General features: G+C 40.7%; 4 protein-coding genes across 9 annotated transcripts; 2 read left to right on the forward strand and 2 right to left on the reverse strand.

The window, feature by feature from the left end:
- Window positions 1–560: 560 nt before the first annotated feature.
- On the reverse strand, window positions 561–2517 carry LOC112283974 (uncharacterized protein At2g02148). The gene is made up of 3 exons (XM_024523402.3): window positions 1885–2517; window positions 1581–1689; window positions 561–1312 (listed from the first exon to the last, which is right to left on the reverse strand). Exons 1-3 carry the CDS (start codon window positions 1975–1977, stop codon window positions 801–803), a joined length of 714 nt encoding a protein of 237 aa, XP_024379170.1. The 5' UTR covers window positions 1978–2517; the 3' UTR covers window positions 561–800.
- Window positions 2518–8927: 6410 nt separating this feature from the next.
- Window positions 8928–13742, reverse strand: LOC112283746 (uncharacterized). 3 transcript variants are annotated; one of them, XM_024522828.3, is made up of 8 exons: window positions 13386–13742; window positions 12736–12846; window positions 12010–12146; window positions 11488–11794; window positions 11194–11255; window positions 10985–11066; window positions 10176–10372; window positions 8928–9618 (listed from the first exon to the last, which is right to left on the reverse strand). In XM_024522828.3, the coding sequence occupies exons 1-7, from the start codon at window positions 13417–13419 to the stop codon at window positions 10200–10202; spliced, it is 906 nt and encodes a 301-aa protein (XP_024378596.1). In that variant the 5' UTR covers window positions 13420–13742; the 3' UTR covers window positions 8928–9618; window positions 10176–10199. The 3 variants fall into 3 exon arrangements, with proteins under 3 accessions (XP_024378596.1, XP_024378594.1, XP_024378595.1); XM_024522827.3 differs by having other exon boundaries at window positions 9144–9836; XM_024522826.3 differs by having other exon boundaries at window positions 8928–10372.
- Window positions 13743–15280: 1538 nt separating this feature from the next.
- LOC112283880 (DNA excision repair protein ERCC-1) lies at window positions 15281–18635 on the forward strand. The gene is made up of 9 exons (XM_073534761.2): window positions 15281–15994; window positions 16464–16521; window positions 16730–16833; window positions 16962–17061; window positions 17236–17312; window positions 17446–17545; window positions 17696–17767; window positions 17900–17968; window positions 18113–18635. The coding sequence occupies exons 1-9, from the start codon at window positions 15633–15635 to the stop codon at window positions 18452–18454; spliced, it is 1284 nt and encodes a 427-aa protein (XP_073390862.1). The 5' UTR covers window positions 15281–15632; the 3' UTR covers window positions 18455–18635.
- A 501-nt stretch (window positions 18636–19136) lies between these two features.
- Window positions 19137–21303, forward strand: LOC112283882 (uncharacterized). Of its 4 annotated transcripts, none has more exons than XM_024523190.3 (4): window positions 19137–19580; window positions 19997–20104; window positions 20472–20585; window positions 20848–21303. In XM_024523190.3, exons 2-4 carry the CDS (start codon window positions 20090–20092, stop codon window positions 21088–21090), a joined length of 372 nt encoding a protein of 123 aa, XP_024378958.1. In that variant the 5' UTR covers window positions 19137–19580; window positions 19997–20089; the 3' UTR covers window positions 21091–21303. The 4 variants fall into 4 exon arrangements, with proteins under 4 accessions (XP_024378958.1, XP_024378956.1, XP_024378957.1 ...); XM_024523188.3 differs by having other exon boundaries at window positions 19147–19615; XM_024523189.3 differs by having other exon boundaries at window positions 19185–19615; window positions 19993–20104.
- Window positions 21304–21954: the final 651 nt, after the last annotated feature.

Genomic DNA, 21954 nt, shown 5'->3' on the forward strand with positions numbered 1-21954 from the left:
ATAAGATGTTTTAAGTCATCTATGAAGTTATATAATTTATATAAGCATTATAACAATCTATTAAATTATTATTATTATCAATATTATTATCTTTTGAATATAAAATATAATAATTTTTAATGCAGATAAATCTCTAAAGGCCTATTTATACTAAATTTTTGAAAGCTACAATTAAAACAATTAAAAGTTTGCATCTATTGAAAATAAAATTAATAGTTTATTTCATTCTATTTTAAATAAAATAGAGAATATAGCTTTGGAATTTTTATGTGAATAAGAAATTCATTTGAAGTTTTAAATGGTAGATTTAAATAAAAAAATCTTGTATTTTAAGAATTTTAAGAATTTTTACATTAAAAAAAATAAATTTCAAAAGATTGGGAATTTATTGCATTCCATTATTTAGTCAATATTTTTATATTTGATTAAATTCTAATAACTATTATCATTATGTTTCTACTTTAAAAATATTCCTTACAAAATCAAATCAATCCAAGTGTAGATTGGAATATAATCCATCTATTAAAATTTGCATTGTCAATACAAATTACAATCTTCTTTAGTTGATGAAAATCACTCCATTTCTCATCCACTAAATGTAAGCCCATTTTTGAAAATGAAGTAGATCTCAGGTACCAAATAACCAAAAAAGAAAAAAGAATTGTAAAAGAAGAAGGAAGAAGAAGAAGAAGCCCCAACAAATGTTCAACCACCAATGTTAAAATAAATATATTACACCATAGTTCTAAAGTGAATCCTTCACGTGCTATGAGATTGCAGTGCACTAAAACCTATCTACATTATATGAACATTCTATTCTCTAGTATGAGGTTACCTAACATCCATTTTTCATTCATATCCATACTAAATTCACATTTGTCTAATGTCCTTAAATATTTAACATCAATAATTCTGTATGAATTAAAATAATACAGAATGCTCCGGATGCTGCGCGGGTAAGGGATACCTGATTTGAGAAACTTCTTCACGAGCCTTCTGTACAGTCCACCAGCTGCTTCAAGTGCCGCTCCAAAAGTTCTCTCTTGAAGACCCTCAACGGCTGCCAACCGCTGATTTATTTCCCGAATTAGTGTTTCGTATAGATTCGCCAAAAAGGTCAAAGGCAGCAAGTACCGATGGCCCCCTTCGTACTGAACATCCCTAGATTTTCGCTTCGTCAACTTATCCTTCCCGTTCGAGCTGTAAGAGTGGGCTTCATGTGCCTCCGCAGCCGAGATAATGTGATACTTTATGAAGTAATCAATAATAAGCTGCAAGAAGCGAGCTCTTGTTGATTCGATGGGACTGACGTCTGGTCACAGCAACTAGAGGTGTTAATTCATCTCATGAAGAAACTAGCTTTGATTCACAAGAGGACTTGTATCTTATGATGGGTAGATATAGCGTGAATCGGATTCGCTTAGTGATGACGGTGGAGAAACCAAAGCAAGTTAATGATTATACTTTGTTAGGATTGATGCGAAAAATTCACAATTCAGGCTGTAAGTTCCAGATTGAAACAATGGGATCCAACATCAAAGCACGCAAAAGTATTGAACAAGTAAAAGAACAAGACTCACCATTTAATGTAAGCACTCCATAAGGTGAACGAGACTCCTCGCTGTCCACAGTCATGGAGTGCTCCGGATTCTGCCCGCCCACTCTTCGCAGTGCAAGGTTGCCATAGTCCTGCACCCCGCAATCCTGTCGTTCAGCGCATCACTACAATTGTCCAAAGCTAGCCTAACAAACCAGCAGATTCCAGAACATGAGCAAGGACTTTGACGATGCAACAAAAATGAGATGAACAAAAGGAGAGAGTGCAACTCAGAGAATCGGACACCAACTTAGTAATGTGTTCGAATGGGTCGAAGAAGGACATACCCCGGCAGATGTTGAACCATCATCATTGTCCAGTTCATCCCCTTCAGCTACATCCCTATCCATGTCCTTCATTCCATGAATATCAGGGCCCATGGAATCCGTCTAATCTTGAAGAGAGAATTCCCTGCCATGCTCTCCCCATTCAGGTAGTAATCTGGAGTGCCCAACTCCATTTTTTCTAGGGCTTCTCACGCTGTGCTACATAACAATCAATCAATCAAACCCCTGAACTCGACATTAGCATCGCCCGACAATTGTGCGGAAATGGGAAAATTCCCAACACGGTAAGAGTGATCATGGGTAAAACAACAGCAAATTCTTCTTCATCTTCTATCCTCCGATTATGGGCGGAAACGCAGTTCCGAGCATCCCATGCACTCCAAAAATAAAGGAAAATTATGAGGTCACGTACAATTCTTGTCCTCTCGTCGTCACGGAGGTTCACACACCCAAACACCCACATTGTAAAGGAGGACGATGAGGACGAGGACAAGGAGGAATGCAGAGCTCCCGCAGCATTACCATGCATGATGATACATTCTCCGCCATAGCCCCACTCTCCCCCAGCTCCCTTACATGCAGAGACTTCATGAAGTGCAAAACAAGGAAGAAGTGTAATGTGTGCAAACAAACAATGAGATTGTTGGTGAATACTGCAATGGACACACAATTTGACCATTTGCATCTTATTAGTCTCATTCAATGAAATATGACCTCAGCCATATTACTCACTGAATGTTAGTAAATAGAATTTTGCACCATGTGAAAACCATTGATTTAAAGTTAGATGTAAGAATTAAGCAACCAAATAGGGTGGGGGGGTGTTATAATGCAAATTCACACAAAACATAAATAGTATGTAAATATAAATATATATGTAGACATGAAGTTGATTTACAAAATGGAAAATATAGGATTCTTTTAAGATACAATAATAAAGACAATGAGTGATGATCAAGAATACATGTCACTTCCAAAGAATCTTTATTGCTATTCAAAGACAAAGCACATTGTCACACAATATTACATAATTGCAAGTTGGAAAGTAGAATGTAATATGGTCAAAAACTTGTTTAATTATTTCATTTAGATTGTTGAATGAAAATTATTTGTTAATAGAATATGTAACTCCTATTAGATATAAAGTAGAATGGACGGTTGACACCACTTTGCCAATTGATAAGTTGTAGCCACCATTTATTGGTGGTAATACCATTTAGCCACCATAGCCTACCAAGCCATCATACAACCTAATAAGATGAGTATCCACATGTTAATTGGATATTGTTGACTAGGCTAATTATTTGTGTGTTTACACTAGAAAGTCCATGTGGTTAGACCATGGACTTGTACTATAAGGAGTATAAGTAGAGGTTTAATTTAAGCATTTGTTTTTTTGAATCCTTGATAGTAAAGTAGAGAACTCTTTTGTATTTACTTCATAAAACTTCAATCTTAGCAATATACTTCTTCTTTATTTTCTCACATAGTATCAGAGCCTTGGTACTCTAGATTTATTCTTTGATGGGTTTGAGTGAATCAATTGAGGTTGTTTTGCTAGATTTGATCTTTCAATCAACTTTCAAGAGGTTTTATTTTTTGCATTAGCTTGAGAAGAGTTGAACCTCTAATGAGCCTAGAACTCAAGCCACTAATGTTTTTGGTAGCTTATAATTGAAACAATAAGGCATTAATTTTAAAGGAGAAAGAGTATTTTTAAATTTCAATACTACAAGCAATAGGTGCTAAAGCTTGCAGCTACTAATCTAATTAAACTATCAATGGAGTCTACTAATAGCGATAGGACGTGATAGTAAAAGCAAGACTTGGCAACAACAACAATGGAACCTAGTAGCAGTGGCAAGATCTGGCAATGAAAGCAAGGCCAGTACAATCCAAAGAACTCCAACAAGACCAAAGAGCTCCAAATTTGATTTTTTTCAAGTTTTTGGACATAGTTTCATGTAGAAAGCTGTTGAAATCATAATTTTTGGATTTTTGAATTAATTTTTTAAAAAAATGCTAATGATACAATTTTACACATTCTAAAAATATTTAATTTTTTAAAAAATATCTTTAATATTTTTTATTAATATTCAAAAAGTCTATAAGTATATATGAAATCTTACTTAGATCTCATTTTTATTTACTTTCTATTTTTTCTTTTATTTCTCTAATTTCTTCTATTTAGGACATATTTCTTGCAAGATGGCAATGAAGTGCCATATTATAGAGAAATTTGATGGAGACAATTGGCACTTGTGGAAGGAAAAAATCCGGTTTGTCTTCATTGACAAGGATTTATAGAAGGTTGTTTGTAGAAAATATAAGAAATCTACTAGGTTACTTATAGATCCAAAAGAATTAAAAAAAAATTGGATAATATAAACTAGAGGGCATTATCTGTAATTTTCCTACATCTTACAAGTACAAAATTTCTAATAGCAAGTAAGGCAAAAAGCGCACAAGCAATATGCCAAGGTCTTGAAGCAATATATGTGGTAAAAAATACTTTGAGCCTATCATACTTAATTTGCAAGTTTTGGACCATACAAATGAGTAAAGATGATAACATTGACACATACATAGGCATGCTAGGCATTGCTTGGCATTGGCTCTAGAAAAAAAATCCATGTCACATTCTTATATTCATACTCATACAAGGTTTTCACATGATTATAAGAAGGATGTCAAATGCAGATATTGTGGCAAGAAAGATCATTATGAGAGAGTATATCAAATCAAGGAAAAAGACATGAAGTCATGAAAGTTTAAAAAATTAAAAAAAAATAGACTAATATAAAAGACAAGAAAGATCAAAAGGATGATGAATTTGTCTTTATAGCTACATTATCTCTTAGTATAAGTGACAAAGAATGGTACATCAATTTTGGTGCTTTTTAGGACATGATAGGAAATTAAAGTTGGTTTTTAAGTTACAAAAACCTATCACAAGGCCCTAAAGTCTATTTAGGCAATGATATTGGACTTGTCATCAAAGGAAAGAATAAGATTTCTTTCCAATTTCCAAACAACATTCGCAAGGATATACATGATATCTTGCATGTTGAAGGATTAGTCAAGAATTTTTTTTTCATTAACAAAATGACAAGTCAAGGTTACAAAGTCGATTTTAATGGTGATATATGTTTCATGAAATAAGACAACACAATCATCAAAGGTATTAGACATGGTAGATTGTATAAAATATTGGAATCTTTAGATGAAGTTAAAAAGACTTCTCTTGTTATTGAGACAAAACACACTTTGAAAAAGGCTGATTTCTAGCATTAATGATATGTTCATCTTAGTATTTGGGCTTAAAGAAATTATAAGCAAGTGATATGGTCACTCATTTGGACATAGATAAGGACATAAAGTTGGATTTTTGTAAGGGATGTGCTTGTAGAAAACAACATTGTGATGCTTTTTCAACAAAAGGTGGTATTTTTGCAATAAAACTCTTAGAATTGATACATTTTGATGTAAATAGTCATATGAGGACAATATCTCATCAAGGAGCAAAAGAATTTGATACTTTTATTGATGATTTTTTTAAAAAAACTTTTGTATATTTCATGAAACAAAAGTCTAAAGTCTTGGATAACTTTAGGATTTTTAAGGCCATAGTTGAGAAACAAATAGGCTTGAAGATTCAAAAATTGTATAGTAACAATGGTGGGCACTACACATCTAAGGCCTTCAAACAATTTTGTGAGCAACATGGCATTGAAAGACAATTTTCAATGCTTTATATGCCTCAACAAAATGGAGATGCAAAATACAAGAATCGGATATTATTTAAGAATGTAAGGTGCAAGTTATAGCATAAACAACTTTTGAAATATTTAAACACAAGCTCAAACACTTTAAATCTACCTCCAATCCCACCTCTACTTCCACCTTCATTTGTAATGACGCATACAAGAGCTTGACTTTTGGTCCAACAATAAGTAACTAATGAATAAGCATTGGCTTGGATTCTTTTCAAATCATTCATATCTTCAAAGTGTATGGCACATGCTTTTCAGATAAGTATTGAAGAACTAGCTACTATTACTAAAGCTATGAAAAGAAATGATACTTAGAAGTGGAAAGAAGCAATGGATTGAGAGTACTAAAGTCTCATTGACAAGAAGACTTGGACTTTGACACCATTACCAGCAAACACAAAATCAATTGGTTGCAAATAGATTTTCAAAATCAAATATAATACAAATGGTTTAGTGGAGCACTATAAGGCAAGACTCATTGCAAAAGGTTGTGCGCAAAAAGAAGGCATTGATTACAATGAAACTTTTGTTCCAATGGAAAAAATGACCTCAATTTGTATACTTCTTGCACTAGTTGCAATTGAAGATTTGGAAGTTCATCAAATAGATGTCAAAGCAACATTCTTAAATGGAGATCTTGAAGAGGAGATACATATGGACCAATTAGAAGGCTATATATCAAAGTATGAAGAACAATTGATTCCTAAGGAGGTTGAAGCAATGAATGGAATTCCATACCAAAATGTAGTAGGCATTTTAGTCTATGCAATGATAAGCACTTGGGCCAATATTTCATATCCAATGGGAGTTGTTAGCTAATACATGGCAAATCCTAGTCCACAACATTGGATAGCAATGAAACACATTTTGTGATATCTTCAAGGCACATCAGATCATGTACTACAATATGGTAGAAGCTCTTTGAATTTGCAAGTGGTTGGTTATTGTAATGCAGACTATGCAAGAGATATTGATACACGATGTTCAACCACTAGTTAAACATTCTTGTTGGCTAATAGTGGAATTAGTTGGAATAGCAAGAAGCAATCAATAGTTGCATTATCTACCACCAAAGTAGAGTACATAGTAGCTAATCATGCTACAAAGAAGACAATTTGGCTTCAAAGGTTTTTTAAAGACATTGGGTTTTCACAAGACAATCTTTTGATTATTTTTAGTGATAATCAAAGCTATATTTTTCTTTTAAAGAATCCTACATTCTACACTCGTATTAAGTATGTTGAAATTTAGCATCACTTTGTTCTTGAGAAGATTGAAAGTGGCAACATCAACTTAGTTTTTTGCGAGAGTCAAGTCATGATTACAGATATTTTGACCAAAGATCTAACTCGTGAGAAACATTAAAAATTCAAGGAAATGATGGGCATCATCAAATTGAGTTAGTCTAATATGTTATTAAGTGAAAGTGTTAATAAAGTGTATAACCCCTATTAGACATAAAGTAGAATAGGCGGTTGACATTTCTTTATTGGTTGATAAGTTGTAGCCGCTATTTATTGGTGGTAATACCATTTAGCCACCGTAGCCTACCAAGCCATGTTACAACCTAATAAGACAAGTGTCTACATGTTAATTGGACATTGTTAACTAGGCTAGTTGTTTGTGTATTCACACTAGAAAATTCAATCTAAGATAGTGAATTTTTATAATCTAAGCTTATAAAATAAAATATGTTTATATACATGTATGTTAACATATTTGAAAATACTTAATATGATTTTGCTTATAGCAACAAGTCTCTTTTATAAAAAAAAAAAAAAAAAAAAAAAAAAAACCAAAATTGCTGATTGTGTTTACAAAGAATGAAGACAATTGGATACACTTAAATTTATTGTACATTGTACATGGTGTGTCTAATTTTTTTTGTGAAATGAAATGGTTTTCTTAACATCAAATTGAAAACTACACTTTTTTTGTTGCATCTTACAAAAGTAACTCGTTAGTAATTTTTTTGGTACAAGATGAATGAAATTGATGTTCTCTCTCTACTCTTGTTATCAGGAATTTTGAATACAGCGGCACAAAAACTTTAAGTGAAACTTATTTGGATTAAATTGTTATGTACAATACAATTGCGTCTACTTCATTATAGGGATCATTAAGAAACGTTACTTTTATTTCTACTCAAAAACCATACGGGTGGCACAGTCATGAATAGTGAATTCAAATTCAGTTGGTAAAAAGTGTGCAAACTCTTCGAAATTTACTTGCAAAATGAAATGCAAGGCTCGAATCAGGATAGAAGTTGAGATCTTCTTGGAATGGGCTTATTGCAAATTAAACTATACCAAAAATTCTATCTTTCAAATTGTAACTAAGAATCATTGTCATAAACTACAAACCCATTCAATTGTGACAGGCTTACTGTTAAATTGACTTCTAAAATTCGGATTCATCTACTAAACATATGTACAGCCATGCCAGATTTAAATAAAATGACTTAATATTCAGGGAACCGCAACGATTGTTAGGACTGAAAGAGGTGTAAAGCAAATGAACTGATAGATGATCTTCACAGCAGATAGGCATTCACTGGAAACTATACGTTGACGTGCCAGAGGTTTAAGAAAAATTGTGTTAAGAGCGTGGAGAAGCAGCAATATTCTTCAGGTTCATGAATCGGATTCAGATAATGTGAACACTGGGCAGCTTCAACAATTTCTAATATGGCTCAAACATAGAGAAAACACCAGTGGGCTCATCTAGTGCTGACACAGTTACACAGTGTAACATCATCGTTACAAAGGGGGTTCGCCACAGATTTTGTGGGATCCAGACCGTGTGCATTTTACAAGCGTCCTAAGCCAACTTAGGGCACAATAATTTCACCTACATAAACTATCAAGAACCTTTCTGAGTCGGTGTCTACACTGAACTGCAAACACAATAAAATAAGAGCAAAAGAATGTCTTTCTGAGAGAGGCACAACCAACATTTGAAACAATCATGGTCAGCAGCAAACCTCTACCGCATAAGGGACGAAAAAAATGGCATCTACTTACCCAGATATAAATCCAAATAACGATTTTGCGGCCGTGAGACAATTCAGTATTACCGATCATCCATCGTCAAACAAGCTAGATATATAGCACACTTAAAGTGAACCAAAATAGCACGTGCAGGGGTCATCACGACTGAGAAACCCTAGTTACGAAAGACGATGCATCAAGACCAGCAGATGCTGTATGCGCTTGAAGCGCAGAACTGATTTGCAGTAATACCTCATCGCATTTCCTCGGCAGATCTAGGTGGAATAATAAATAGTGATGCAGTTGAGATTCGATTACAGATTGCAACTAAATATTACCCTGGGGTTCCAGTCCACTAACGTACCACCAGACCGCCTAACCAAATCACGGTGTTCATGATTCCTAGATGGATTTCCAAACGAGCTCGAAACAAATAGCTATAAATTCCTAAGGATTCATAATAATCCATCGAATGGAAGAACATCCACCAACAGAAAACCTTTAAGCAAAAGTTCCTCATTAGATAGTTGACATGGCTGATCGTGAATATGCCACCTACCGAAACGACAAACCTCGCAACCTACATCTGGAAGTTGCCAGATACGTTTATAGTACCATCCCATCTGTCCAAAATTAATCCACACTACTGTAAGGCTGTCCAAACCTTCCCGAACCAAGCCTACTCCCGAAAGATAGTTAAAATGATGAAACAACTAAGCTAGTCCAATGAGCGCACAGTTCACTATCAGACACGACGCAATAACTGCCCAAAGAAGACCCTGATATTGCCCTACTTCATCGTTCCAAATCTCGCCATGCCCGTGAGAATCTCCATCCCGCGAAAAAAATATGCCAAGTCACTCTTGACCAAACCCATCCGAAAAACGCACATATATTCGTCCTCTTCCGCATCTCACACCGTCCGTTGTCTAAACGTAGACCAGCCATTACGCCATTCGTTTCACTTGAAACTATCAAACAATCATCACTTTAGCAGTCGCACCAAACAAACGAAGTTGTCGATTGTGTACACACGATCCCAACAAGTACGCCAGCATTTCACATCGGGCCGTCATCTCACATGAGAACATCACACGCACTGAACGTACGAGGGTCCAGAAGTCACCATTCCGCCTACTTCTTCAGTCCAATCTCGGGCGATTTATACACGACATAGGAATTAATTGCCCTATTGCATTCTGTGAAGAGATTAGCACGAGCAAGTAAACTCGAAAAAGAAACCTCGTAAAAGAGAAACATCGGCGATCCGGCAGCCATCAGTGCAACGACCCTTAATGCAACTGGCAGCTACGAGTAATCCGTGAACAAAGTTGTGCACACCCGCAAAGTCCAGTACAAGCGGACGAGTGCAGGAACACAGTCAAGAGATTGGGGTAATCGGACTGCAAAACCTTCACCGATGGCTCCGGAAAATGAGTGCACGATTCGTTGAGATCCTACGCCTATGTAATATGATGACGGGACACAACAAACCTGGGAGGAAAAAGTATGCCTGGTAAGCCGTTACCTGACAAATCACGTATCTCTCCTTCTATCGACGGCCTCCACCACCGCCTCGTGATCGATTGTTATAGTCATCCCCACGATCACGTCCGCCACCACCTCTATAAGGGTCATCCCGAGCAGGGCCTCGTGGTCCTGGATGCCGAGCGAAGGTCAGCCGCAGGGCATATGATTCGTGATCAGTTTCATCAAACTTGTACCCTGCACACGACACAAACGAAAGCTTCAAGTTTCCGTCACAAAATGACACATACAAAAGCCATCTCCACCATCGACAAAACGTAGGGCACGCTCCCAACACCATAAGTGAGAAGAGAACAAACCTCCCAACTCGAAGACATGATACTCCGACAAAGCAGAAATACATCACAGGTCAGGAGTGTTCCATCTACTCTTATTAAAAATACCATGCAATGGAACAATATCAAACTGGCAACTGATGATAGTTTGAGGTGAACGCGAAATGTCCTCCTAGTCCTAAGAGTATTCACGACACGAAATGCTACCTCGACTCTCGTGCTATTCTGCTCTCGTAGACTCTTAACTAATTGACTCCCAACTTTATGTCCGATAATGTAGCTCACTCATAAAACCCAGAAACAAAGACTCCCAATAACTTGTCATGTATCGGGCTTGTCACAAAACAGTCAACACAACCCTGACCAAGATGGACGAACGAAACCCCTAAACAGATGAACACTCATTGCACCTCAGACCAAGTAAACAAGAAAAACCTCAATCGTGCATACACTCCATGTTATAGACAGCAGAGAACGAACATACCATACACTTGGACTCTGACTATGCTCTTACCTTGCAATGCTTCTAGAGCAGTTGCTGCGCATCTTGCGTCTGCGAACTCCACAAAGCACAATACTACCTTGCCTCCATCCGCCTGTATCACCACGCCACACCTCATGACTTACACCGAACAATCCCTCCCACATCACTTCTCCACCAACTCATGCATCACTACACTTCTCCAACAACTGCTGCAAACACCTGGTTCATTACCAACTCACCCGCTTTGCATCCTTGTGAACCAACCGCACTTCCTTAAATCCAATAAATGGTCGAAAGATGTCTGCACCACCAGGTTAAGGACCCGACCACACATCTCCGCCTCTCCGACCTCCTGACCAAACTAACACGACCTCCTTCCTCATTACATGCCTCCTCCCACATTCCACACCTAACACGACACGCATACCTGACTCCTCTCTGCATACACAAATCCGATCCTACTCGCTTTACAGGAACCACATGGGAACCCTTGCAACTCCCACGGACCCAGAACTTTCTCTGTCACAGGATACGTGCAGCTTCTCTGCGGGAGCAGTCCTCGGGTAGCCCGTCCACAAACAGCGTCGACGATGCATCCGGTGGCAGCACATCCAAGCCCCCACGTAACACATCCGGCTCCGGAGCGCCACCGTTCAGCCCCAGTGCGCCAGGTCGCCCACCCATGCCCACGTCCAAGGGTCCCATGCGCCCTCCCATCAGCTGAGATTCATCGGGAAGACCTCCCATCCCGAGCGGCCCCAGACCCCCTCCGCCAACCAGCGGTCCAAGACCCGGACCCATTCCCAGCTCGTTGCCGCCCAGACCTCCTCCATAGCCCATCTATATCCGCCCACAAACCTCCAGTCAGATTATCCTTCCCACACCCACACGTCAAAATCGACCCAACTCCCGATGCTGATTCCGAGAACCCTCATCCACGACCCGGTCCGTCCACCACGGATCCATGTCGTGCAAATGCTCCTCACACTCCAAGCCTCGTCCCGTCATCCTGCCTACCATACATCACAGCTACTCCTTGCGTCCCGATGTCTTACCATGTCCCCACCGCCGCCCAAACCGTCTCCATCTCTCCACCCGGCGCGCCCCATTTGGTCCTCGTAAACTCTGTCACGAGGATAGCCAACGTCGCGATCTCTACCTGCACCGTAACCCGTTCTTGGAAGCCCGTCTTCTGTGTCAAGGACAAACGACAAACACCTCCCATCAGCACCAACCCCCGTGTTCTCAACGCATTCTCCCAAAACCTCTGCTCTGCACTCACAAACGTCGCACGCCCCTTAATCCGCACCCTCGTGTTCCAAGCTCAACCGTCTGACAACACCACCACACGTGCATGTGGGATGCCTGGACAGAACCCCACAACCCCAACCACGAACAACGCCCACAGCTACAAAGCTGCAGAATCGACCACTCCACTCGCCCTCGCCCATGACTTCACCACCACGACCCTCATCATATCAAGCCCATTGCTGAGCGACGACCGTTTGCAACGTCAACGCCTTTTTACGACACCTCCCCTGTCTTCACGACACCCGAACACGCATCCTCATCGTGAAAGTGGTCACGCAATTGCTCGAGGTAGGTGCTCCACAGCACCTTCCAATTTGGACCTTGAGCTTCCTCGGACTCGTACCAAACATCCCCGACCATGCCTCATGCCCGATGCACACGGCATTCCTACATGTACACCACAATCGTCCAAAGCAAACCATGTCAACGTCGCAAACATCCACCGTAAACCCACGTCAAGAGTCACTAACCGTAATCTCGACGAGTGCGCTTGGTCGGAGTGGATCCTGCACGCCTACCATCCGTTGCCGCGCCGTAGCGCCAATTGCCCCCGTAGTCCCCCATCGCTGGACCGTCTAGCCCTGCCCGCCACAACCCCCTCCCGTTCAAATATCTTCCCTCTCGTTCTTAATCTACTCCACCCCAACCAATCACGGCTCTCGCGCGCCTTCTCGTGCTGTCATTCCCTACTCCACAATTATCTCTCCCTCTCTAACATGCTGTCTCGCAAAACATGCATTCAAGCAATCGCTTCGACGTCAACGAAACCACCAAACTACCAAAACTGGCCCCGGAAAACTTTGCCTCCTTCAACTGGCACTGTGCAAACCTAACAATCAATGATCCTCCTGCTGAGGATTGTAGCGAAGCGATGGAGCGTTCGCACAGGTAAAGAAAAAGAATCAGCATTAGCGTCACAAGGATGCCATAAACCATCGCGTCTGTAACAACCCATACTCGCCACCCGCTCCCCACCGCGATAATCATGCCCTTCCCAAACCCTAACTTTTCCCCACAACAATCTTGAATTACAGACACGCACGCAAAAATACTGTTTTTTTGAGCCGCAGATAGCACAGGCCGTAAGCGATACAACAATAAGTAAGTTGCGATCACGCACTCAGCTGCTGGCTCCCGTTAATGAAAGGGTACATGTGTGTCGGTACTTCGGAAAGGAAGAGCGCTGTCGCTGACGGTGGTCGCTCTCTGCACTTCCTAACGTGGCGTAAAGGAAATTGGTACAGTGATGGCAAGTGACGCCAGAGATCGTGGGGGTCTGGGATGTGCACGCCGAGTGCGAGGTGGGCAGCACCTGCGAGTGGTTGTGGTGGTGATGATGGGAGTGTATGTATGGGGGCTGTAGTTGTTGTAGTGGCTGCGCTGCGGGTTTGCGAGGATGGCGCCGCGCGGAGGTGGTGGTGGTGGTGGTGGTGGTGAGCGAGTTGAGCACAAACAGAGCCGAGGTCAGGCCAGGGGAGTGGGGGAGACAGGGGACTGGATGGTGTCCCCGGCCAGCCCGGGGGCCTGTCCAGACGGTTGGGCGGACGGGACCCAGGGTTCCGGGGTGGTGGTGGGGGGGGAGTCTCGGGATGGATGGGGCACGCACGCAAGCCCTTCTCCTCCTCCGATGCTTTGCTTTGCTTTGCATCTCCGACGATGGTGTCCCGCTGGGTTTCGATCAACTACCACCATATGGTTCTCCGTTCTAGTGACAAAAGTATTATTTAAAATATCTTCGATAATTTGAAAAATATTCAGTTGTATAAAATGGCCATTTAGATGTATTCTTTTTTACTGAGAAATGTATGTATGTATGTATGTATGTATGTGTATGTGTATTCACACGTGACAACTTAAATGGATTCTAGATAAGTAAAATATTGAATAATAGAAAAATATATTGCAGTTTTTTATATAAGAGTATTTGACGTTGTTTGTAAGCTCAACGCAAAATTAAAGTTTAAATTTTCAATAAACAAGAATCGGAGGTTAAATAATGGTTCTATACACCTGTATCTTTGCAGATTTAATAATTAATGATTCAAAGGTCAAGTATCATTTGAAATATTAAAACTTTAGCTTGAATGATTTTCTCTATGTAAGTAGCATTTATATTGTTTGGGAATAATAACAATAGTGATATACATATCAAATAAGTATCCCAATATGACATCACAATTTTGAAATATAAATGAATGAAAACATAGGTACATATACATGATCGGAACAAGGTGTCTGAGTGATTAGGTAGAAGAAGATGTGATTAGTGTTTGGTTATAATCTACATATACATCAAATAGACAAATAATTTATTCTTGTATCATTTCATCTAATACACCGATATTTAAATAATAACGTCATAAAAAATTAAGTATTTATAGGTCTCTTATTTTATTAGATATATAAATTAGTAAATGAAATGAGATATTGTTTTTCAAAAAAAGATACATTTATACATACATACATACATACATACATACGTATATAAAAATAAAAGCAAGGCTAATCTATAACAAATGGTTCAAGATAAATATCCAAACATTGTAGCACAGAAGGACAACACTTGTGCACTTAAACGCACAGTGCATAAGCTTGAAAGTAATTCATCGATCATTGAATAATTGCAAGGAGTGTATGTAGACATTTCAAATACTTGGTGTAAAACTTGAATTACAATTCCAGGAGCAAGGGCGTGGTGGAGAAAGCAAAATCCAAGCGCGGAGGCGAATGAAGAGGGAAACCCAAAGCAGAGGAAAGTGCAAGAAAGAAAAGAAAAGAAAAGAAAGCGGGTAGAAATGGAGCGGAGGCACATCCGTCTCCCAGCACTTGCGCGTATGTCTGCATGCATCTATTCATCCATCAGCTTATTCATCCATACATGTAGTTTCATCCACCATATTATTCATCCATACATGTAGTTTCATCCATCACCACCGCGGGCATGGGGCTCGGGGTTTGGCTCCACCGACATCTCTCCCTCACTCTCTCGCGCTCTCTCTCTCCCGGACACATACACATACACGTAGACACACACACAACTCACACCTACTCCTTCACGCACAGTAAGTGTGCAAGAAAGTAAGGAGGGAAGGAACGCAAACAGTAACTCCCTTCCTGCCCTGCCCTTCCCTGCCCTTCAACAACAGAGGCAGGTGCTACGAAGAGCCAAGACATTTGGGGGGAGGACGACGATGACGAAGGTGATTTTGGGTGTACCTGCCGCACGGCTCCCCCGCGGATCCCAAGCTTCCCACTAGTGCAGCCTCACTCTCACTCTCACTTTCTCTCTCTCTTGCTCCCTCTTTGTTGTTGTTGTTGTTAACTGTTATTGTTGTGGTGGTGGACGGAGGAGGCTGTGGAAGCTGCGATGGCAGCGAGGGAGGTCGATTCGCAGGCAGGGAATGGAATGAAATCCTTCTTGCACATTCCGTCGCACGCTGAAGTATTAGAGAGATCTCGACCCCAGGCTCCGCCTTCCTTTTTCCGTCCTTCTTCCAGCGCCGCACCGCCTGTCGAGGCAGTGGGAGCAGCGTCGGTATCCAGCTCAGCTTCTCAGCAGCAGCAGTCACTGGGAAGAGCTGGCGGTGTGCCGGGTTCCTTCGGGGAGGCGTTTTCTTTCGTGAGACAAACGGAATTTTACACTCCGCCTCCTGCGGCTCCCACTCCTACTGTCCCTGTTGCGCCTTCAGAAGGTGTCCCTGGAAACGGGGTTGGATCTAGGTCGCAAGAGTACGTAGTTCCTTGAATATCTCCCTCTCTTTGGTAAAAATGGTGCTTTCGTGATGGAAGCTAATCAATTCATGAACACCAAAATGTCTTAATCACGAGAGGGCTGTTTGAGTGTCTGATTGGAATTTCGTGTTGTTAATCTACACGAAGTTCAAGTGTTGAAATCTTATCCTATTTTAGGTTAAAGGAATCCTTAGGAGTTGCATTGTTTTCAATTTCCTAATGTCCATACCATGTAGTATTCTTAATCCGAGTGATTACAGTAATTCGGATCAGGAGATAGGGTTTCATCAGTTCAACCCGTAATCGATCCTTGTCAAAGGAGTTTATGCCAGGATGAAAAAATTGCGAAGGATGATGAGATTATCCTCTTTTCTATGGTCATTGCTACAGAATTGGAGTTGTGATATAGGGAAACGTTTCATGTCACATTTTGCTCTATCACTAATAAGTGATGCCAATTGTATAGGGCTCTGCCAACTGTTAACTCTCAAGCGCGTAATGCAATTTTGGTTAACCGTCGCCAGGTTGATTTTTCTCGTCTCCGTCATCACTCGCTCTTATCATTCGAATTCCAATACAAGTGTGCATATAGTGGAGCTAGTCTGATGTAAGAAAGTGCGGCAGTTACCTGCTGGCTTATTTGGGGATACAAGCTGATGTAAGCTGTAAAAGTTTTAGGCTACGTTGATCCTTTACTCAATGAGATGATGCTCAAAGTTGGTTATGGTGCAGACAGGAAATCCAGTGCTAAAATATATCCGAAACGTTCGATGGGTGTTTGGCGATATTGTGCCCGACTATCTGCTCGGCCAGTCGACTTGTGCTCTTTACATAAGGTGTTTACTTTGTTTCTGAACCTGTGAGCATAAAGTCTTGTTGATTCTCCGTTTCTGGCTGTAATTTAGAGACCAACGAAATTTGAACTTGTCCGCTTAGATATTAGATATGTCTCTATGTCATGCAGTTTACGTTATCATCTACTTCATCCCGATTATCTCTATTTTCGAATCCGGGAGCTACAGAAGGGCTTTCGGCTACGGGTGGTACTATGTCACGTTGACTTGGTGAGTCGGTTAATCCTTTGTAATCTACAATACGTCTGAGTTACTTCGTATCTTCGAAACATTTGGATACTGTAAGTTGCTCGCTATGGACTGAGGCATTACCAGATTTAGAATTGACTTGATTCCCAGCCATTTGTAGATAATTCACACACCTAGAGCAAATGGTAATTGCAGGAGGATGTGATCAAACCGCTACATGAAGTAATAAAGACATCTCTACTTCACGACTGCAGCCTTCTCTGTGCATGGAGGTAATATTCTGTCTCAAGGAGGACACATGCTTTCGTGTATTTAATACTACTTTTGACTTGGGTTTTCTCCTTCACAAAGACTATAATAACATCCTATTATCGCTTTTTAAAAATATTTTTATTTACTGGGCAGTTTGGAAGAGTGTGCTCGGTATTTGGAGACACTGAAAACATATGAACACAAACCAGCTGACAATATCCAAGAGCGTACCGATAACGACTATATCTCCAGGGTATGGCTACTGTTGATTTTCATATGAAATGTGGGAATTTTTCTCGTTCTGAACTTTCTTTTGGTCTTGTTCATTTGGGTGCTCTCTTCTCTCACAATCCTTTAGTTAAAATTTTAGCTCACTTTTCTTATAAATCATCGTGTTTTGCAGATGACCAGTGCGTTGACAACAGTGAGACATGTGAACAAGACAGATGTATTGACCCTGGGGTCTACATTTGAGGTGCCTTTTTATCTCTACAGTGAATTTCTTAGAAGTTAAATGTGCGACTCCTGGTTACGTGCAATTTCTGTTTGAAGTATGCTGTGAAATGATATTGATGGGTTTAATATGTGGTTTGTGTCATTACTGCAGACCTTAACTGGAATATTTAGCGCTTCAATGGAAGATCTAGCACGCTGCCCAGGAATTGGTGAAAGAAAAGTACGTACTTGAGTAAGAGCATCTACGTGTTCATTATTTGGATAGAGACTATTGTTAACGTACTGTATGCTACACATACGGTTAATCTTGTTTTGTTTATTGGCTCTACTATTCATTTTGGTGCCGAATGTGAATCATGGACAGGTGAAACGATTATACGACGCTTTTCATGAACCCTTCCGACGCACCACCAAGCAACTCCAGTTGGACAATATGTTAACGAAGGTCAGTCAAAGTGTTACAGCGGAATCAAATACTACCCTTGATTCTTCAACCATGCAAATAGATACAGTTGATACTGCTGTTGGTGCTAGTGAACCAAATGCTGACATACCAGAACTTTCAGTGCGACAAGCTTTGAATACTGCGTATGCAAAGGTTGTAGAACGGAGACGTGGTTCGCGAACCGAGACGTCCATGAAAGACATGAGCACTGATTGCAGACATACACCTCTTGTAAATGTTGAAGTTATTGATATCACATAGCCCATTGCATTTCTGCGGATATGCTTAACATCTTCACTACCCAAACAATAGACTGCAGAGTAATGAAGGACTTTCTGGGACTCACACACGCCACAGATCTTGTAAACCTTCTAAATCAAACAATTGCTTGGGAGTTCATTTATGTGAAATGAACTGACTTCTGACCGAGTTTAAGCCCCAAGCGTGTCTGAAGTGGATGCTGCCCGCTACTTTGTCACATCTTTTCATTGGTCTGGCTTGAAAATTTTCATGCACCAGAAGCACTTTCAAATCCTAACAGCATGGGGCGAGTACCGACTTGAGACTCATTGAAGGCCCTAAATGGCAGAGGCTTGATTACGAGAACCTGTTTTGACCATAATAACTTCGAGAACCCAATGCATACTTAGGATGTTAGAATAGATTGAGTTGCAGTCTTTCGAACACCCGTCTTTCGGCAACCTTACCGACTTTGTCAGTCAAAGAGCCCAACGCAGGTCGAGGCTTTTACCATTGTCAGTCTCAATTGTGGACGTCATACAGAGGGGAAAAGGTTGGGTAAAATGATGGGGGAAAATTTGATCTTGCGAATCAATGATTCGGGAGTATGTGACATGTTGAGGCCCCCTTGGACACCAGGGTACCGTCTGCTCAGGGGAGAATAGCAGACATGGCAAGCCTCCCCACCCCCCCCCCCCCCCACCCCAGGAATCAGCGGCTCGTGCGTGCGTGGGTGGGAGTGAGTGAGTGAGTGAGTGTGAGAGGGTGAGAGAGTGTGTTGATTACGTTGTGTCTCTGCAGCCACAAAAAAGGAGCTGGAGGTTTAGCCGGTTCGGTCATGGCGACCTCCGCTCTGATCTCGTTGTCTTGACCGTTGCTCGGCGCTTTCATTGTGGACTCGCGAGCTTGTTGTGTGCGAGCTTTTGCCATGTCCAAGTCAGAGAACAAGCGTTCCCTGCGATTCGAGAGGACTCCAGACCATTTATGTTTATCAGATTTTAAGCTGCGCTCCTGGAGCAATTCAGTAGTATATCCTCTTGAGATAAATTTCATTGCGTAAATTGCTTGGAGTCTAGTGTTGGATGAATCGCTGACGCCATGTACATCATTCTGCCATTGGGCAGTCTACAGCTTCACTTAAATTCGTGTACGCATCAATGCATCGATTTTGAAGTAGAAATGGTATGTATTGTGATGATGAATGGCATTTAAGATTTTGTAACTTTTACAATCGTTTTGAAAATTTTAGGAGTTAAAAATTTAAAATTGTTTTCAATTGGATAAGCTTTTTCATGTAGAAATCTCGTCCAGAACTGGAAAACTAATATGATCTTGAAATTGATAACTTTTGTTCATGGGCTTGCGTAGTGCAGAGTTTGGTAGGCCCAACTCGACCTCTAGTTTAATTTTTGTGTCTGCTACCTGCATTCGTGTAGTTATATCCTTTAACATCGAAATCAGGAATCGTCTTCCTGGTTTCGTTGCTCTCATCTTATTCTCTGCAAGAATGCTTCTGGGCCTTCCTAACCGTTCCTAACGCTGTTGGTGCTGCTGCCAAGGAAGTCGAGAGCATGTCCTGTCTTTGCGCAGCGTTAGCCTGGATATGGATCTTCGTCGTCTTCTTCGCCCAAAGATGAATCTCCTGACAATAGAAACATGGAAACTGATAAAGTATGTGACTCGCAACTGTCTGCTTTGACATGACTCAAATTCGCCCTCGAGTCATTTCTCCCTCAGCTACTTTCTCCTTCTGTGCAATGGTTCATTCACTCGATTATATTTTAAGGCCAAATGTCGCTATGTGGAGGGTGTCGTAAGACGCATCTCTGCCTGGTATCACCTTGTCATTGTGCAGTGTAAAGCTCGATTATCTCAGTTGAATAGAATGTCGACGGCTAGACGGCAAGATTGCTGTGCCCAGCCGTCAATGCTGACAATTAAGGGTGCTTCCGTAGAGACGGGGTTAGTTCATAGAACTGGTTTACTTTTTTGAGTTGAAGTCAGTATGCACGGAGGTCTTAATTAGCTTGTGACACAGGTAGAGGGACCACAAGACTCTTCGGAAGTTGGAAAAGAAGGTGAGGCTTCAACGGCTGAGGAGGAACGGCTCGCGGCGGAGAAAAGTAGAAGACTGCGGGAGGATTTGGCACAAGTGAGTGCTATTAAACATAATGATCCACCGTAACTTTTGAATAAGAACTTGTAAACATGGAACATTTATAACTACAGAAATTGCGTCTTGCAACCATGCATTTGGGGATAAGTTGATCAGCCATGACCTTGTCTTAGAATGATCGTGAAGTTTCCCGCTAAGTGCTCAACTAATACACTTGTTTCAATTTAACTCCACCATGGGATAAAGCCCTTCGAATCTGGACATTGACACGAGCCATTTTGTTTTGTTTTTGGAGTAGAAAGCGATGGAGGATGCCAGAAATAAGAAAGAAGCAGAAACCTTGTTCCAGATGAGTCAGCGAGCCTATGGTCGTGGTGGGTATGATAGGAGTGTGGAAATGCTGGAAGCTGCTCTTACAAAAGTTTCAGGCTCGTCTAACCTTGGTGATGAGGTCAGAGTAGGCTTGCAAATGAATTTAGGCTACGACTGCCATGATAATGCAGTTAAGAGGTTAACCATAAGGTGGCTTGATTTCCTTTAAGTGGTGATCGCATCTTATCGTTTTATGCCTTAATGGGTTATTCTATCAACGTTTTTGATCTGGAGCCCAGTGTAGGGTTGGATGTAGTGTTTAAAAATTCCACCAGAAATTCCGTCAGTTTGTATTGACCTTGCTTTGATAAAAGAAGATATTTCCTCTCCAGTTATGTTTCATCGGTTATATGATGCCTACATGTGGAGACGGTCTTTCTCAGGTATGAAATTTTACAGCTGGCATTGCTTATTCAAAATGTTGTGGATGGTGCGGAAATAATGTTCATGACAAAACAAAAAGGTGCTTTTTTGATGGAAATAATCAGATCCAGATTTGGCCAGCCATGGCATATGATGCAGTTGGTCGACATGCGGATTGTATTGCTTTGTACAAGCGCCTAGAGAACTCTCATCCTAACAAGAACCTCCGGAAGCAGGCTGCTGATTACGATTCATTGCAGAGGCACCAAAGCTCGAGATTTCGCGGGATGAGATGGTAAAAATACCATTGATTGAAAACAATAATGATAGGTACATACTGAGCATTATAATGAAATCGTTGTAGATTCTATCATAAGGCAGATACGATGAATTGAGTAAGGTGTGGTGGTGTGGAGCATGTTGCTTTGCACTGAAGCTATCAAGGGCTATCATGAGCATCAAAGCAAGATTTTCCTAAGGCTGAAGGATAGTTATCACTATATTTGCAGGAAAGCTAAGACTTATAGTCTGATTGTGAAAGATAAAGAAGAAAGTGCCTTCGAATAAACCAGGTCCACAATCTAGGGATAACCTAGAAGACTGGCTGGAATGGAAGCCTCCCCGCTGGGAAAAAAGTCCCTACCCTTGGGTGGCACTTAAAATTTGGCTC

Source organism: Physcomitrium patens, chromosome 6 (assembly GCF_059467195.1).
Source record: "Physcomitrium patens ecotype Gransden chromosome 6, ASM5946719v1, whole genome shotgun sequence".
Taxonomy (NCBI): Eukaryota; Viridiplantae; Streptophyta; class Bryopsida; order Funariales; family Funariaceae; genus Physcomitrium; species Physcomitrium patens.

Excerpts from the sequence above, each read along its gene's own strand:
- LOC112283974 (XM_024523402.3), bottom strand. The coding sequence starts at position 1,977 with ATGGGCCCTGATATTCATGGAATGAAGGACATGGATAGGGATGTAGCT. Across the intron at positions 1,690-1,884 it reads ATGGTTCAACATCTGCCGGG|GACTATGGCAACCTTGCACT; the intron begins GTATGTCCTTCT and ends TGCGGGGTGCAG. Across the intron at positions 1,313-1,580 it reads TGGAGTGCTTACATTAAATG|ACGTCAGTCCCATCGAATCA; the intron begins GTGAGTCTTGTT and ends TGCTGTGACCAG.
- LOC112283746 (XM_024522828.3), bottom strand. The coding sequence starts at position 13,419 with ATGTACCCTTTCATTAACGGGAGCCAGCAGCTGA. Across the intron at positions 11,795-12,009 it reads TGGGCGGCGGTGGGGACATG|ATGGGCTATGGAGGAGGTCT; the intron begins GTAAGACATCGG and ends GGGCGGATATAG. Across the intron at positions 11,067-11,193 it reads TTCACAAGGATGCAAAGCGG|GCGGATGGAGGCAAGGTAGT; the intron begins GTGAGTTGGTAA and ends GTGGTGATACAG.
- LOC112283880 (XM_073534761.2), top strand. The coding sequence starts at position 15,633 with ATGGCAGCGAGGGAGGTCGATTCGCAGGCAGGGAATGGAATGAAATCC. Across the intron at positions 16,522-16,729 it reads TTTTGGTTAACCGTCGCCAG|ACAGGAAATCCAGTGCTAAA; the intron begins GTTGATTTTTCT and ends GTTATGGTGCAG. Across the intron at positions 17,768-17,899 it reads CCCTGGGGTCTACATTTGAG|ACCTTAACTGGAATATTTAG; the intron begins GTGCCTTTTTAT and ends TCATTACTGCAG.
- LOC112283882 (XM_024523190.3), top strand. Across the intron at positions 20,586-20,847 it reads TGCGGGAGGATTTGGCACAA|AAAGCGATGGAGGATGCCAG; the intron begins GTGAGTGCTATT and ends TTTTTGGAGTAG.